The following is a 16,791-nucleotide window of genomic DNA, read 5'->3' on the forward strand; positions in this document are numbered from 1 at the left end:
CTGCCGAGTCTGTGGGCTAAATTAGTGCTACCACTACAAGACAAGATCTTCTAGCTCGACTATCACCAGATCTCACTAAGGAACAACAGAAGAAGCTACTTGCCATTTTTCAAGAGTTCTCTGAATGCTTCAATCCACAGGTGAAGAGAAAATTAGACAAATCAACAGTGAAGCAATGGATTAGCACTGGAGACCATCAACCAATAAGCCAGAGAGCATACTGTGTGCCAGCAACGGAACGTCGCATAATTCGCAATGAGGTAGAGAAAATGATGAAGAACGGTGTCATTCAGCCTTCGCAGAGCCCATGGTCGTCACCAGTGGTTCTCGTCAGGAAGAAGGATGGCAGTTGGTCCTTTTGTGTTGATTACAGGAAGCTTAATAAGGTAACTAAAAAGGATATTTATCCCCTTTCACAAATTAATCCAAGAAAGTGTCTCTTTGGAGCAAAAGATATCAAAATACTTGGGCACTTTGTGTCAAACGAACGTGTGTGGCCAGACCCAGAAAAGGTGAAAGCTATAACGGAATTTCCTATTCCTAAAAGTGTTAGAGATGTGAGAAGCTTCCGCGGATTGTGTTCTTATTACCGTTGTTTTATCAAAGACTTTTGTATCAAAGCCAGGCCACTCCAAGAGTTGTTAAAATCTGATGCTAAATTTATCTGAGGTTGTGCTCAACTAGATTCTTTCGATGTGCTGCAAAAAGCTCTGACAACTGATCCTGTACTTGGTCTGTATGATGAGAGAGCACCTACAGAACTACACACAGATGCCACTGAGTATGGGATCAATGCTGTTCTGATGCAGCAGATTTCCGATGGAAAAGATAAGGTTATAGCCTAGAGAAACTACTCAACTACAGAAAGAGAATGTCTTGCTGTGATCTGGGCCATGTGCAAATTTCAACAGTATCTCTATGGAAGGCCATTCACAGTTGTTACAGACCATCATTCACTTTGAAACTTCCTGGCAGATTAAAACTGTGTGCCCGACTGAGACTCGAACTCGGGACCTTTGCCTTTCGCGGGCAAGTGCTCCACCATCTGAGCTACCGAAGCACGACTCACGCCCGGTACTCACAGCTTTACTTCTGCCAGTATGTCATCTCCTACCTTCCAAACTTTACAGAAGCTCTCCTGCGAAACTTGCAGAACTAGCACTCCTGGAAGAAAGGATATTGCGGAGACATGGCTTAGCCACAGCCTGGGGGATGTTTCCAGAATGAGATTTTCACTCTGCAGCAGAGTGTGCGCTGATATGACACTTCCTGGCAGATTAAAACTGTGTGCCGGACCGAGATTCGAACTCGGGGATGTTTCGCAGGAGAGCTTCTGTAATGTTTGGAAGGTAGGAGACGACATACTGGCAGAAGTAAAGCTGTGAGTACCGGGCGTGAGTCGTGCTTTGGTAGCTCAGATGGTGGAGCACTTGCCTGCGAAAGGCAAAGGTCCCGAGTTCGAGTCTCGGTCGGGCACACAGTTTTAATCTGCCAGGAAGTTTCATATCAGCGCACACTCCGCTGCAGAGTGAAAATCTCATTCTGGAAACATCCCCCAGGCTGTGGCTAAGCCATGTCTCCGCAGTATTCTTTCTTTCAGGAGTGCTAGTTCTGCAAGTTTCGCAGGAGAGCTTCTGTAAAGTTTGGAAGGTAGGAGACGACATACTGGCAGAAGTAAAGCTGTGAGTACCGGGCGTGAGTCGTGCTTCGGTAGCTCAGATGGTGGAGCACTTGCCTGCGAAAGGCAAAGGTCCCGAGTTCGAGTCTCGGTCGGGCACACAGTTTTAATCTGCCAGGAAGTTTCATATCAGCGCACACTCCGCTGCAGAGTGAAAATCTCATTCTGGAAACATCATTCACTTTGTTGGTTGACAAGTCTTAAGGATCCAATAGGACGACTCGCCAGGTGGGCAATATGTCTTCAAGAGTATGACATTACCATAGCGTACAAAAGTGGAAGAAAACACCATGATGCCGACTGTCTCTCAAGAAACCCTGTGTAAGACCATCAAGACTTTGATGAAGATACTGACTGTCTTTCTGCACTCCAGGATCTCTCTGCTGAGCACAAGAAGGATGCCAAGATATCTCAAATTATGCTTGCCTTAAATCAATCAGAGGATGTGAAAGGACAATTGAAGGTAGTTAATGGATTACTTTGCAAGAAAAACTTTGGTCCGTTTGGAAAGAGGTGGCTACCAGTGATTCCTAAACACATGCGCTTAGATGTTCTACAGAAATTCCATGACACACCTGAGACCGGACATTTAGGATTTACTAAGACATACCGTAGACTCGCAAGAGATTTTTCTGGCCAGGTTTATTTAGGAGTGTCCGTCACTATGTGTCACACTGTCGAGAGTGCCTCAGAAACCACCTGGACGACTCATACCAATTCCACCAGCCGAAACACCTTTCCAGCATGTTGGGATTGACCACCTCAGATGATTTCCAACGTCTACTAGTGGCAATAAATGGATTATGGAGTTTGCACTGATTATCTGACGCGCTATGCCATTACAAAAGCCATGAAAACAGCCAAAGCATCCGAGGTAGCCAAATTCATTGTAGAAGACATAGTATTAAAACATGGTGCCCCAAGGTGATTAATTATGGATCGAGGGAAAGTATTTCAATCAAATCTCGTGACAGAGATAAACTGTCAGTGCAACATTACTCATCACATGACAACTGCCTACCATCTGCAACTAACGGGCTTACTGAACGCCTTAATAAGACCTTGGCCGACATGCTATCAATGTTCGTCAATGTTGCTACCTTCCGTGACGTTTGCCTAGAACACCGCCAAACAAAACACCACAGGATTTACGCCGTTTTCCCTGGTGCATGGGCGTGAGGCGACAATGACGATGGACACTGCGTTTCCGTTACATCTTGATGACGTGGACGACGACTACATTGGCCAGGTGTTAACCAGAGCTCAGGAAGCTCGGCAGTTAGCTCGACTCCGCACGCTGCAGGCTCAAGAAAATGATCGCCGAAGGTGTGATGCGAGCCACCGCCCTGGTGTCTACCAGCCTGGTGACCTCGTCTGGATCTTCACTCCTACTCGGAAGGTTGGTCTCTCTGAGAAGCTCCTCAGGCATTACTTTGGACCTTATAAGGTTGTGAGACAGTTGTCTGATGTTATTTATGAAGTTGAAGATTCTGACCCAAACACAATAAGACAAAAGATCAGAGATACGATCCACACCCTTTGAATGAAGCCCTATAAGGATCCTGCAACCCAGGGTAAATTTGAAGCTCCAGCGACAGGCAACAAGCGGAAAGGTAACGAAGAACACAGCGGCAAGGGAAGTTCTCAGAAGATCACCGCCAGGGCGAACATCAGTCATTGGGAGTCGGAGTATGCAGGACCGATGACTCGTTCCCGAACTAGGAGGACATAACACCGAGACGCTGTTCTCCTAAGGAGGGAGCAATGTCACAGAAGAAGATGAGTAGTGCAGTCACCGTAGTGTAGTGGTTATGATACTAGATTGTTGCATGGAGGGTCATGAGATCAAAACTCACCTGGACTGAAACATTTTATACAGAGAGAGAATGTGTTCTGGCCAGAGGCAGTTCGCTCCGAGCTCTTATATGTGCAACTACTGAATAAACCTTCGTTAAGTGAAGTTAGAGTTCGTCATTCATCACTTACACCTTCTTCCACGTGACAGTATTTTCAGCGTTATATTGAAATTGTTAGTCCACGATGGCTTCCATTCCTCACACATGTAGGCCCTTCAGGCCGAGCTGCTACCTGGAAAAACCCCACGGCTGCTCAGTGGCTGATCGTTTTCTTCCTCGTGTCTGCCACACCGTCACCTCAACAGACACCAATTTCCTAGCCCGACAGTATGTAGCAATTGCCAGCTCTTGAAGCTTGCGACGTCATCATGCAAAATAAATTGGTCGAGCCACTGATAATGTCATAATTAGTGCCATCTTATACACAGAACGTCTCATTTATTTTGGCTACATCAAATATCTTTTTATCCAGAAGCAGAATAACGTATCAAGCAAAAGTTGTTTAGCTATTTTAACAGGGAGATAGTATCCAGCATGATTACCTTTCTTCTAACATTGGTGACTACAAAGATACAAACAGGTATACAGTCTTTTTAAATTACATGCTATGTTTTTTATTTGGTACTCCACTTCCTCTATCCAAGACCTGTTCAAAACCGTACCTCAGTAAACATGAAGTTACCAAAAAAGTAACACAAAATGGACTTTGACTCTCCTGAACTAGCAAACAGTGCATGCATACTAGTGTCCCACAAACAATCAAAATAAAGTATGTATTTTTAATATCTCTCTTAGGTAATACAGGGTGCCCCAAAAAGAATGACCCGATTTTAAATAGAATTATTTATTACGAAGAAGGGCTTAACACCAACAAATTGAATACTAAATTACTCAGAAAAGACAGAAGTTTATAAAAATCCATCATAAATGTTCACTATGTCCTCCATTGGCTGCACGGACGACATCTAGCGGATAGCCGAATTCATCCCTAACTGAGCGTAAGGTGTCTTCTGTCACTGAAGCTACAGCAGCTGATATTCTGGTTTTTTGTTCATCAATGTCATGAGGTAAGGGAGGAACATAAACACATTGTTTAACATATCCTCACAGGAAGAAATCACATGGTGTTAAGTCAGGGGACCTACAAGGCCAAGAGTGTAAAGCCTGGTCTCGTGGTCCTGCATGCCCTATCCAACGTTGAGGCACGTTGGCATTGAGGAAACTGTGCATGTTGTTGTTCCAGTGTGGTGGTGCTCCATCTTGCTGACAGATGAAATTGTCAAGAGTCAAGTTGTGGGAATAACCAGTTCCATAGCATTGCAAGATATGATTGTCCTGTTACAGTTTCTTACTCAAAAAAGTAGGGTCCATAAACACTGCTTTGCGAAACAGCACAAAAAGCATTCACTTTTGGTGAAACGAGTTCGTGTTCAATTGTTTCATGAGGATTTTTGAGCCCCCATATACACACGACAGTGAACCTTCTACATGGTTACTCTGCAATTCACACTTAAATGCATGGCAGAGGGTTCATCGAACTATTCATACTACTTCTCTACCATTCCACTCTCGAATGGCGCGTGAGAAAAAGGAACACCTAAATCTTTCCGTTAGAGCTCCGATTTCTCTTATTTTATCATGATGATCATTTCTTCCTACATAGGTGGATGTCAACAAAATATTTTCACATTCGGAAGAGAAAGTTGGTGATTGAAATTTCGTAAATAGATCTCGCCGCAAAGAAAACCGCCTTTGTTTCAGTGACTGCCACCCCAACTCTCGTATCATACCAGTGACACTCTCACCCCTATTGCACGATAACACGAAACAAGCTGCCCTTCTTTGCACTTTTTCGATGTCCTCCGTTAATCCTACCTGGTAAGGATCCCACACTGTGCAGTAATATTCCAGCAGAGGACAGACAAGTGTAATGTAGGCTGTCTCTTTAGTGGGTTTGTCGCATCTTCTAAGTGTTCTGCCAATAAAGTGCAGTCTTCGTTTCACCTTCCCCACAATATTATCTATGTGGTCTTTCCAATTTAAGTTGCTTGTAATTGTAATTCCTGGGTATTTAGTCGAATTGACAGCCCTTAGATTTGTGCGATTTATCGTATACCCAAACTTTATCGGATTTTTTTTAGTACCCATGTGGATGACCTCGCACTTTTCTTTGTTTAGTGCCAATTGCCACTTTTCGCACCATACAGAAACTCTCTCCAAATCATTTTGTAAGGTCATCTGCAAACAATCTAAGGGGGCTGCTCAGATTATCACCTAGATCATTTATGTAAATCAGGAACAGCAGAGGGCCTATGACACTACCTTGCGGAACGCCAGATATCACTTCTGTTCTACTCGATGATTTACTGTCTATCACTATGAACTGTGATCTCTCTGAGAGGAAATCATGAATCCAGTCACATAACTGAGACGATACTCCATATGCACACAATTTGATTAATAGTCGCTTGTGAGGAACGGTATGAAAAGCCTTCTGGAAATCTAGGAATATGGAATCGATCTGAGATCCCTTGTCAACAGCACTCATTACTTCATGGGAATAAAGAGCTAGCTGTGTTGCACAAGAACGATATTTTCTGAATCCATGTTAGTTATGTATCAATAAGTCATTTTCTTCAATGTGATTCATAATGTTCGAGTACAGTATATGCTCCAAAATCCTACTGCAAATTGAGGTCAGTGATATGGGTCTGTAACTCAATGGGTTACTCCTATTTTCTTTCTTGAATATTGGTGTGACCTGTGCTACTTTCCAGTCTTTAGGAACAGGCTTTTCGTCAAGTGAGCAGTTGTATATGATTGCTAAGAAAGGCACTATTGTGTCTGCATACTCTGAAAGGAACCTGATTGGTATACCATCTGGACTGCAAGACTTGCCTTTCTTAAGGGACTTGAGTTGTTTCGCAACACCTAAGATATCTACTTTTATGTTACTCATGCTAACAGCTGTTCTGGATTCTAATTCTGGAATATTTACTTCGTCTTATTTCGTGAAGGAATTATGGAAAACTGTATTTAGTAACTCCGCTTTAGTGGCACCATCATTGGCAACATTTCCATCGCTATCGCACAGTGACGGTATTGACTGTTTTCTGCCACTGGTGTACTTCACATACCACCAGAATCTCTTTGGTTTTCTTCCATATTGTGAGTCAATGTTTCATTGTGGAAACTATCAAAAGCATCTCAGCATCTCAGCATGTTCAGGAACATGTGGCCAGCCAGGACTTTTGCCTTTAAGGCACCCTGTTTCTTTCAACTGTTTATACCACCGTCGAATGTTCTTTTGTGATGGTGGTTTAGCATGAAATCGAATATCAAATGCCCGCTGAACTGCGATCACTGATTGAGAACAACTAAATTCAATAACACAATATGCCTTCTGTTGTGCAGATGCCATATTGCACGAGACTGACTGCACGTTCCAGGTCAATGCTTGTAGCGACATCTAGTGGATATTTTCTGAAACTCTAGACCATGCCGATTACATCTAGTGCTGTTTCAGTTACCTAGTGACATTTGTCTCAATATTATTACAAGTTAAAATCGGGTCATTCTTTTTGGGACACCCTGTATAACAGTATGATTTTTTATGCCCTTTGCCTACTGTGGATGGACACTCGGACAGTATTGGACTAATTACTTCTTGCAAAGTTTCTCTCAATTTCTAGATGGGATACAACTTATTTACTAACACACATTTAGTCACATAATCAACACAGGCTTCATGACAATAACTGAAAATAGAACATCTAGATTTACCTTTGTTTTTATTCACAATGTCAATGGAATTGAGTACCATAACATAGTCACATCATACTGCTTTCACAGATCAGTGGATAACTGTGCTGCTTTACTCCATAGCTTTTAGTGCTACAATAATGAGAGCTGATCAGCTCAATCTTACATCTAACTTCAAGCAATGCTAACCAGAAAAAGATACATACTCTCTTTCTTCCAATTTAAAAATGAGCTTACACTGATGACAAAAGTAAAGATGACTGGTGTAAAACAATCATCAATAAGAGAGGATATTCTGGATTAACCCGTATGAAAGACTGATCATATTTTTCTCAGCAGAAATTATGTAAAAACATTTATTTCAAATCTACTTTCTGGGCAGCTGACATTACAGTAGCCAGGGTAATATGATGCTTCCATTTGCTGGAACTGACAATGAACAAATGGAAACACAAGGAAAATATGCTCCCTTAAAAATATTCAGTTGAAGGTTTGTGTTATCACAATGTACACTGATGGAATGAAGACAGAAGTGCTACTCATCTATGGAGAATGTAAGTTAGCAGACCACTTATTGCAATAATGTTTATCTTATTTAAAATACAGGCACATGTGGTACACTATCACAGTAAACAATATGTTGTGTGCAGTAAAAGACGTCCTTGATTAAAAACTACTTAATCATTACTTTTCAAACAATGGAAAATACAGGATGGAATAATGACAATAGTATGAGAGTGATAGATTGCTACACACCATATAGTGGAGATGCTGAGTCACAGATAGCAATCTATCTTTTTCATAATATAATCATTACTTTTCTTTTATTTTGGTTGAACATAGACAAGATGCTACTCTAACAGAGCAACTGTACACAGAGAGCAATATTCTGATAACAACCCACCTTCCTGATGAATGTTTTCTCATCTCATCGTATCACTTCCATAAATGAGAAGTTTCAACCCAAGTAACACACTCGTTGTAGTCGCTGTTGTGGGTACTAGGACACGAGAGTGAAAGTAAATTTTGTGGTACATTTTAAAGAATGTCATGTTGAGGTGAACGGTACAGTGTTATACATTTTTTGAACAGGTCTTGAGGAGAGCATGTGGATTACCAAATAAAAACTTTATGGTGCTATTTAAGAAGATATACTGCTATTCATAACTTCATGATGAACAAAACTACAAGAAATAGCTCCGGAAGGCTGCCAACTGCGAGCCAGGAGTTTCTGACCAACAGACCATTTCTTTGGCAGAAATCCAAGTTTGTCACCTTTCTCATTTTGACTGCCACAACCCTATGGTTCGAGCACAATGTCATACCCTCGTCTTTCTCTTTCAACATGTACGTTTAAATCCCCCATAACTGTAGCATGCTTTCTTCCCATCTTTTTCTGTAGTCCACCTTCAAATTCTTATTCTGCTGCAGAACGCTAACCTACCTTTATCTGCTTCATTCTGTCACCTGTTCCCTCCACTTCCTCTGTTAACCCATTACTCACTACTGCACCCATTCCATTTCTCCTACCGTCATTTCCACTCCATTGTAATCGACAGCCTTATCTAAATTCTCTGCCTTATCCTCCTTTCTACGTTGTTTGTGCAAATCTCAACAAAACCAGCTTCCTTCCTTTCTTCCAACTTTTTCTGGTAATATTCATATAATTATCTAATTATGTGACACTGGTGATCAGCACACAAATTTTGATATTGTGTAATAGCCAATGGCTGTGTGTTTTAAATCCAAAATTAAATGTTACCACTATAATATAATTAGATAATTATGTGAATATTATCAGCAAAGGTATCTGATATGTGCTAAGAAATCAGTACATTGGTTGTCCCAATTATTTTCATCACTCCAAATAAGTTTTTCTTGAAGAAAAAAAAGTGAATCTAGGATATGAAAGGGACAGAAAATCAGGATAGGTATATATGAGTATGGAACCTGAAAGAAGAAGAGAACACAATAGAATACCTCAGTATAGAGAAAGAAAGTCTCCCAACAGATGAAACAGAAATGTGGAAGAGAAATGGGATACATTTAAGAGGACATTAATAAGACCAGAAGTAGTATGTGGGAGGACCAGAAGATGGAAGGCACACCACAGTGGAATAAGACACAAAAAATATAGTGCAGAAGAAGAACAGAATCTTAAGGCTGTGCTTCCAACATATGACAGTAGAAACAAGACATGAGTACCAGACAAGGAAGAAAGAGGCAAAAAGAGCGGTGGCAGAGGAGAGAAGAAGATAGATGGAAGAGTCTATTAAAATGGAGGAGGAGGATGCAGAAGGTTCAGGAAAATTTCTCTATGGTTGGTTAAATAGAGGAGGCAGAATAATATGACAGGTTGTGTGTAAAATGTTAATAAAAGTGTCCATGTGGAGGGAGTGTCCATGTGGAGGGAGTGTCCATGTGGAGGGAGTATTTAAAAAAATCTCAAACCCTAATGGAGAGCTGGACTAAAAGGTATTGAAAACAGAAGAGGATTTAATGGAGTGAGATGGGGAAGATGCGCTGAGGAAGTGAAAGGAAGCAAGGCATCAGGTTTGGATATGGATTACTGTTAAAATTCTGAGAGTGTATGTTCCTAGGAGAGACAACTGATAAATCACTTCCTCCTATGCACAACTCACGAAAAAACTACGAAGCTAAAGCAGAGGGACTCAAGCTCACACACGGGGTTACCAATAATCGCTTTTCCTGCAAACTGTACCCGTCACCAGAAATAGCACACCTCACTAGCCCAAAAAGTAATAAGAAGCAACAAAGCAACAAGTGTGTCAACAGCTACTGTGACAGGGTGTATACATGGACAAGAAAAAAAAGTTCCCAGGTTTTCCCCAGATAAAAATATACTTTTTCTCAGGTGAAAATACATTTTTCCCATGTTAAGTGGCAATATACATTCCCTCAGAGCAGCAGAACTTATCAATCCTTTAATCGGTAAAGGTTTTATATACCAGTGCAAAACTTCTGGGCCCCTTTAGAAAATGAAACCCAGCAAAAAAAACAACATATCATGGAAAGATCTTTGATATGTAGCAACATGAACGCTCCGTATTTTTCTATTGTGAAAGTATACATATGAATTCCGCCAAATACAGCACGGTAGCTTACGAAGCACTGAAATTGAGCCTGAACTGTGTGATGTGCTTTTGTCAGTCAAACATAGCTCGTGTTACATGATTTCGCCAGCCAATGACAACTATTACTAGCACATGAAATGTGATGTTATCAGCCAATAACAAAATCACTGTTAAGTGATGCAAACACACAAATTGGAAAAGTTAATGGTTTAAATGCATATACATAAGGTATAGCTACAAGAAAAGCTAAGTTTTCACACTGGCTGTCAAAAATTTTTTGCTGTCTTTTTCCGAGGGAGTGGCTACGCAGGATCCTGAGAGCACAGCTTAAATTGCAACAGCGGAATACTTCTGATAAGCACAATTATAAATTTTACTGTTGTGCATCAACATTTTTTGAGATACCTGTCTGACTGTATGTTCCATCAGCACTTCGACTTTACCACAGAAAAGCCAATTACGTGTGAGATTGCTCAAGAAAACATCTCTCACTTTTTTTGAAGGATAATTATAATTTTTGCCTCTCTTATTGCATAATTTGTAATCTATGAAAGAACTAAAATAATTATAAAAAACTAACATTGAAGCTTGGTCTTTTTAGTGTGTAATTTTAAGTAATGACAAATTTTTTAAGTGACTGGTCTCAAAGTGTATAAATTTCAAACGAGAGTCAAACTCTCAACGATTTAAGTAATTTCTCGCATATTCTCACATGTAATGTAATTCATTTTGTGTAAAAAGAAATTTACTTCGAAGTAATGCTGCTCACCGTCATTTGCAATATTTCCCCACAGACTGTTAAAAATATAAACAGTAGTGATGTCGTGCTACTCAAAAGCAGTTTTTTGTTACGAAGTATTGCACGGTCTACATCCTAAAGCCTTTGACACACTTCGCTGTCAACAGATGCTCGTGTGTGCCCTCTTTTATTGTTGTAAATGGTGAATTTTCCTTGAAACTTAAGTTTTATTTTGGTATTATTCTCTCATTTATGTTTTATTGCTGCAGTATTATTCTGCAGTAGCAAGCTAATGTAATATTCTTTGCTGGAGTATCAATTCTTACCAGTCAAAAATACAAAAATTTTGCTGGCACCAAAAACAATGAAAAAATTGCAAAATTCTGAAAAATTCCCAAAATTCTAAAAAATCCCAGGGGTTTTTGTTGGATGAAAAAATTTTTGCAATTTTCCCATATATTTCCCAGTTGTCTCAGGGCATATGCACCCTGTGAAATACGGAAAAGTCTATTCACGAAGTGTTCACTTACCCTCCTTTGTGTGCACGTCCGACACTTGTGGTACTGCCTGGGCTGGCGTGGCACCTGTCGTCAGGGACTGGTAGTGGCTCTGTTGCACCAAGGGCTGCTGCGCCATGGGTGGCTGCGCCACAGGGGGCTGAGCCACGGGTTGCTGCACCATCAGTGGTGGCAGCTCCTGCTGCTGCACCACATGTTGTCCTGCTGGGACTGGGGCTGTGGTATCGTATAGCAGTGGCCCACTCTCCACAGTCGGCTCTGGGATGACTTGGACTTGGGTAAGTACCCGGCTATTACACACAGCACATGATATTAAATCAACGAGGCTTAGAATTATATCAAAACAAAGTGTACAAGCAATTTGCTATAGGGGGAAAGGTAACGACTCGGTGTATATTTGGGGTACTGAGTGGGTGTCAGACAGGCGAGAGGGATTCAGAACATTACTGTTCTACACAAATATGCAATATAATCAGCTACATACACAACAGTTCACTATCGCAGGGGATATTCCCAGATTGACTGTAGTATCCTATTTTTGGAAACAGAAACAATCAAACAGCCACACGTTTTCAGAAGTTGTAATTTTATTTACGTTACCAGTTTTGGCTTCTCATTAATGCCACCTTCAGGTCCCTACACACTCACTTTACAGAGAATCGGATACGTTGATGCGGGCATAACCGGAGTCATAAATACCTGGATTCCGTGAATTTTTTGTGGACTGTGTACTCCGAAGACATGACCTGACCTGACTTGACTTACTGTCAAGTCTTAAAAGTACTCACTCCACAAATATCAAACAATGGAAAATCTAGGACGGAATGTACAATATTATGAATACGAAAGTTGCCACTCGACGTATAATGGAGATGCCGAGCCGCAGATAGGCACAACCTGCCTATCTGTTACTCGGCATCTCTGCTATATGGTGAGTGGCATCACTCCACGAATAAATTCACTGAATCCTGTTATTGACAGCTCTGGTTATGCGTACATCAATGTAACTGATTTTCTGTACATGGAGTGGATAGGGGTCTGAAGATGATATTGATGTGATGCCAAATCTGGTTGTGTAAATAAAGTGACAATTTCTGAAAACATAAAGCCGTTCGGTGATTTTTCTTCGGCAAATATCTGACTGGCTGCTGTCCCGTATCAGTGACAGATCGACAGATTATTAACGACATCCAATCAGTCTCACCACTCACTTCCCCCTCAAACATAGATCTACTGCAAAACATTATGTATGCACAAACTGTAACATCCCTCTCTCAAAATAAGATACTCGGTCAGTCTCAATTTGAATTTCAAAAGGGTTTCTCCACAGAACATGTTATTTTCCAATTCACAAATAAGATTATACAAAATTTAAATAAGAAAATATTGCCAACTGGTATTTTCCATGACTTGTTAAAAGCACTGGTAACTTGTTTTCAGTGCATCTAACTAAAAGGATTCAGTGTGTTGGATTACAAAACCCAAGGAGTGTAATAATAAAACCAAATCTTCAGAAGGGGGTGCACCACAGACATCAACACTGGGTCTACTCTCACTACCATTATATATAAAGGATCTTCCGCCGGTATCCGTGAAGCTCAAAATCTCTTTGCTGACAATGGAAATCAGGATATATAAGTATTATAATTCAGCCTAACAGAGTAACTACTACAAGGGAAGGAAGAAATGCTACCCGAGTCCACCAACCTGTTAACTATACAGGACTGAGGAACATTTGATAGTTATTATATCACATAGCGTGGTTTGGTTACCATAATGCAATACTGGACACAAAAAAAGAATTGTTGAAGAATTGAGGGGCCTTTAAGCTCTCAGCAGTACACTTAAAGATCTCTCAGTTACGAAAAATATTTACAATAATGTTTCTGTCATGTCGATGGAATTAATACACACAAAGGGTGTCCCTTGGAGGGCTTCATGTGACATCCTACACTGACCAGATACAATGTATCTGACCAGATTAAATGTATCATTCCAGTAAAATTATAAACTGAATAGAAAAGTTTAAAGTAAAACAATATTATATTGAATTCTTTATGGCATCTACTACACATTGGTTTTAGTATGATGTATAATAACAATAGATTTTAATTTCTTCCTGCGATGGAACATACCACTTCAGTGAAGTGATGTGTTGCACAGTGTTCATAGTACCAATGAATAATGATCACCAAATGTGCAATTAATTTTTATTAGGTGGTTTAGTAAGTCTGGCCAGATATATTGTCTAGAGATTTCATACTATCTGTGCAAGTAAGAGAGTGTGAAGATGCAGTGTTTCTGGGAGACGGGGCGAGGTTGCGGTTTGGTCACACTCGGCAGCAGCTGCTAGCTTCACCGTTACTCCGTGCAGCTGCACCCCCGTGTTGGAGATGTGCCGTACTCGACGACAGTGGGCTATGTCACGAAAGGGAGAGAAGAAAGTCAGTCTGCTCTGAAGCCTGATAAAGAGCTGTGTCTGAACTGTCTGTTGATTTGTAACACTAGATGCAATTACTAATCATAATGGAAGACAGTTATTGTACCGGATGTTCTGAGACTGTATTTGCTGGAACAACATATGTACATCTTCAAAGAGTGGCTTCTGTTATTCATTATAGTTTACTGGAAACAGATAATAAAAATTCCACTCCCAGAACAGGCCAAGCTGCACAGGAGATGAAAGGAAGAAAGAAGATATCTAGAAGGGAGATGTACTCCTGATAACCATGTAACTTCTGAATCCGTACACATTAGCATCAGAATCAGTGCATGAAGCCCCTCAGGCCGTCCAAATGCAGCAGGAAACATCTCAGTGCATAAATTACTAATACGAAATAAAAGAAAAAGCACTATAAAGTTAAGAATTGGGAAATACCCTTTCCAGAAATTGTGATTTTATTATTTTATTTGGCATCTCCTCATTCAGAATGCAGCAAACTTACGGATTATGTCATCGAGATCAAGTTTAGCAATCATTTCACATTCTATCTATAGTAAACAGTTTCTATCATCTTCAATATTCTGAAATTGCAATGGCAAGACATTGCAGCCTGTAAGGATCCTATATCATAACATGTTGAGTTATTTGCTATTATTTCTAAGATTTGAAAGTCAAATTGGCAAACTGCTTAATCGCGGTGACTGTACAGCAGCTACCTCTGGTTTTGTCATTGTGCCAGTGCTAGGTGGCAATCAGCAGTCTACAGTCAGTAAGCAGTACTATGTCACGTGAACCGCGCAGTCGGGTTGAGAATATGAGCAGGTCGGCACTGTTTTGTTGAAATTGCTAATCCGTTAGTAATACAATTATTTGCACGGTGTTAATTCGTTTGAGAGTTCCAGTGTGAAAAATCAACAAGGTATAGAAGCTCGCAGAATATTAATTACGTGTGCATATTCAGAGGTGTTCGCTCTGAATCGTACTTATGACAATAAATCATACTGTTCACACTCCACTGACAATAACTATCTTTCGTAATACCTGATATGATCCATTTCCTTCAATTAACAATCACTGTATTACATTTGTTTTTTAGTTAACGGAACTGAGAGTGGTGGCAGTATCACTGTAATACAGCCACGCCACCACCGTCCGGTAATAAGTCGCTAAAACTGTCACAAATATCCTCAAAGCTATTTTCATGTTTGGACAAACATCTCTAAAGTTATTCTTTGAAAAACCTTCCAAATATCCAAATGGAAAGCACTGCCAATGCTCTTATCAGCTTTTTCATCCAGACATAGAAAGCAGCTATTTTGTTTACCGGTTCTGCAGTATCGATGTCTCTACTATCTTTGCCACCAAAATCAGCTGCAAGTTTTTCAAAACAAGATACAGATATTTCATTTAAGGTGACTCATGACGAGAAATTAAGTTCAGATGAAATGGTGTGATATCTATGAGACTTTCACTTTATTCGACAAATTATACTTCTGAAATTTCTAGCTCAAACAACCTCAGCTCCAGTCCTCAGCTGGCAGAATTTGAAAGCCTTCAGGCAAACAGTATCTTTATTTCGGCACCTGCTCGCAGACCTCCGAGACCCTACGATACTGTAGCAAAGTAGCGGCAAGAACTCTGTTGCCAAACACGAGTGAGACGAGCAGGCGGCAACTGCGTTGCACATAACATGCATTAAGGCAGACATTTGCTCGGTAGCAGTCATTTCTTTATAATGCTACTCGGGTGAAATGACACTGTGACTACAGTCTGCGTTTGCCACCACAGGCAGAGAGAAAGGCTTCTTCTCACAGGCAGACGAGTGGAATGTGAGAAGTAGGAGAATTCACATACCTTTGATACATTTCCTCCTTAAGTAGGTGTTCTTGCAACTTTCTCGCTTTTAGCTTCTGACGACTTTTACGTCCTCTTGCCCTGCGCACACGTGGGGGACGTATCGTGCCTTGCTCTCGAAATGGTGCTGACTGTGGTTCTCCTGGCACACTGCCAAGAATGAAGGACTAATTAATACTTTCAGTGGCTAAGGAAAGGTGCAATTGGGCTGATAACGACAAAACCTAGCATTCTTAGATATCAGAAAAAAATATTTTTTTAAAAAAAAGAGAGAAAAGGAAGAAAAGAAAAAGAAAGGAAGAAAAAGAAACAGACATTTTTGTCAGGACACATATGAGCCATGACAGCTCGTCTCAAGTTTTCCATAGCTGCTTGCGTATCACTAGTTTGGTGTCACGCAGTGTGGTTACGTGGCACTCCGGGGCTGAAGGTGAGGAGGATTTGGCATTGGGCAATGAGACGAATGCACGAAACTTGGCTAGAAGACTTACAAGGAAGTGCGCAACGATGGTAGCCCAGAGGGCTGTGGGGCCTCTCAGCATTACGGTGGTGCCCTATTTTAGTCGCACGTTGGCCAGTAGGCAAAATTTGTTTTGTCCATTAACACCAAATATACAGAGAACAAAGCCGATGATCTCCTGGAAGTGAAGCAATTACTGATACGAACTCTGGATCCGAGCATTGTTGTTGCTTCCTGCTGCATGTGTATAGGCAGCACGGTTGGGAGCTAGCTCGAGACTGTATTTTAAAAGACTGTCTTCACATACATCGGCTCCGGCTATGTGCAATCTGACACGGTTAAGCTTGTGTGTGAGTGATTTAAATTCATATACTTATTTGTACTGA

General features: G+C 40.8%; 1 protein-coding gene across 1 annotated transcript in view; it reads right to left on the reverse strand.

The window, feature by feature from the left end:
• Positions 1 to 16,791, reverse strand: part of LOC126210208 (nuclear RNA export factor 1-like) — a 204,129-nt gene that overhangs the window by 158,393 nt on the left and 28,945 nt on the right. Inside the window, exons 2-3 of the mRNA XM_049939387.1 lie at positions 15,946 to 16,095; positions 11,661 to 11,938 (exon numbers count right to left, since the gene is read on the reverse strand). Of these exons, the coding sequence (XP_049795344.1) occupies positions 11,661 to 11,938; positions 15,946 to 15,956 (289 nt within the window). The 5' untranslated portion in view covers positions 15,957 to 16,095. The remainder of the gene's footprint in view (positions 1 to 11,660; positions 11,939 to 15,945; positions 16,096 to 16,791) is intronic.

The sequence above is a fragment of the Schistocerca nitens genome, chromosome 10 (genome assembly GCF_023898315.1).
Source record: "Schistocerca nitens isolate TAMUIC-IGC-003100 chromosome 10, iqSchNite1.1, whole genome shotgun sequence".
Classification (NCBI taxonomy): domain Eukaryota; kingdom Metazoa; phylum Arthropoda; class Insecta; order Orthoptera; family Acrididae; genus Schistocerca; species Schistocerca nitens.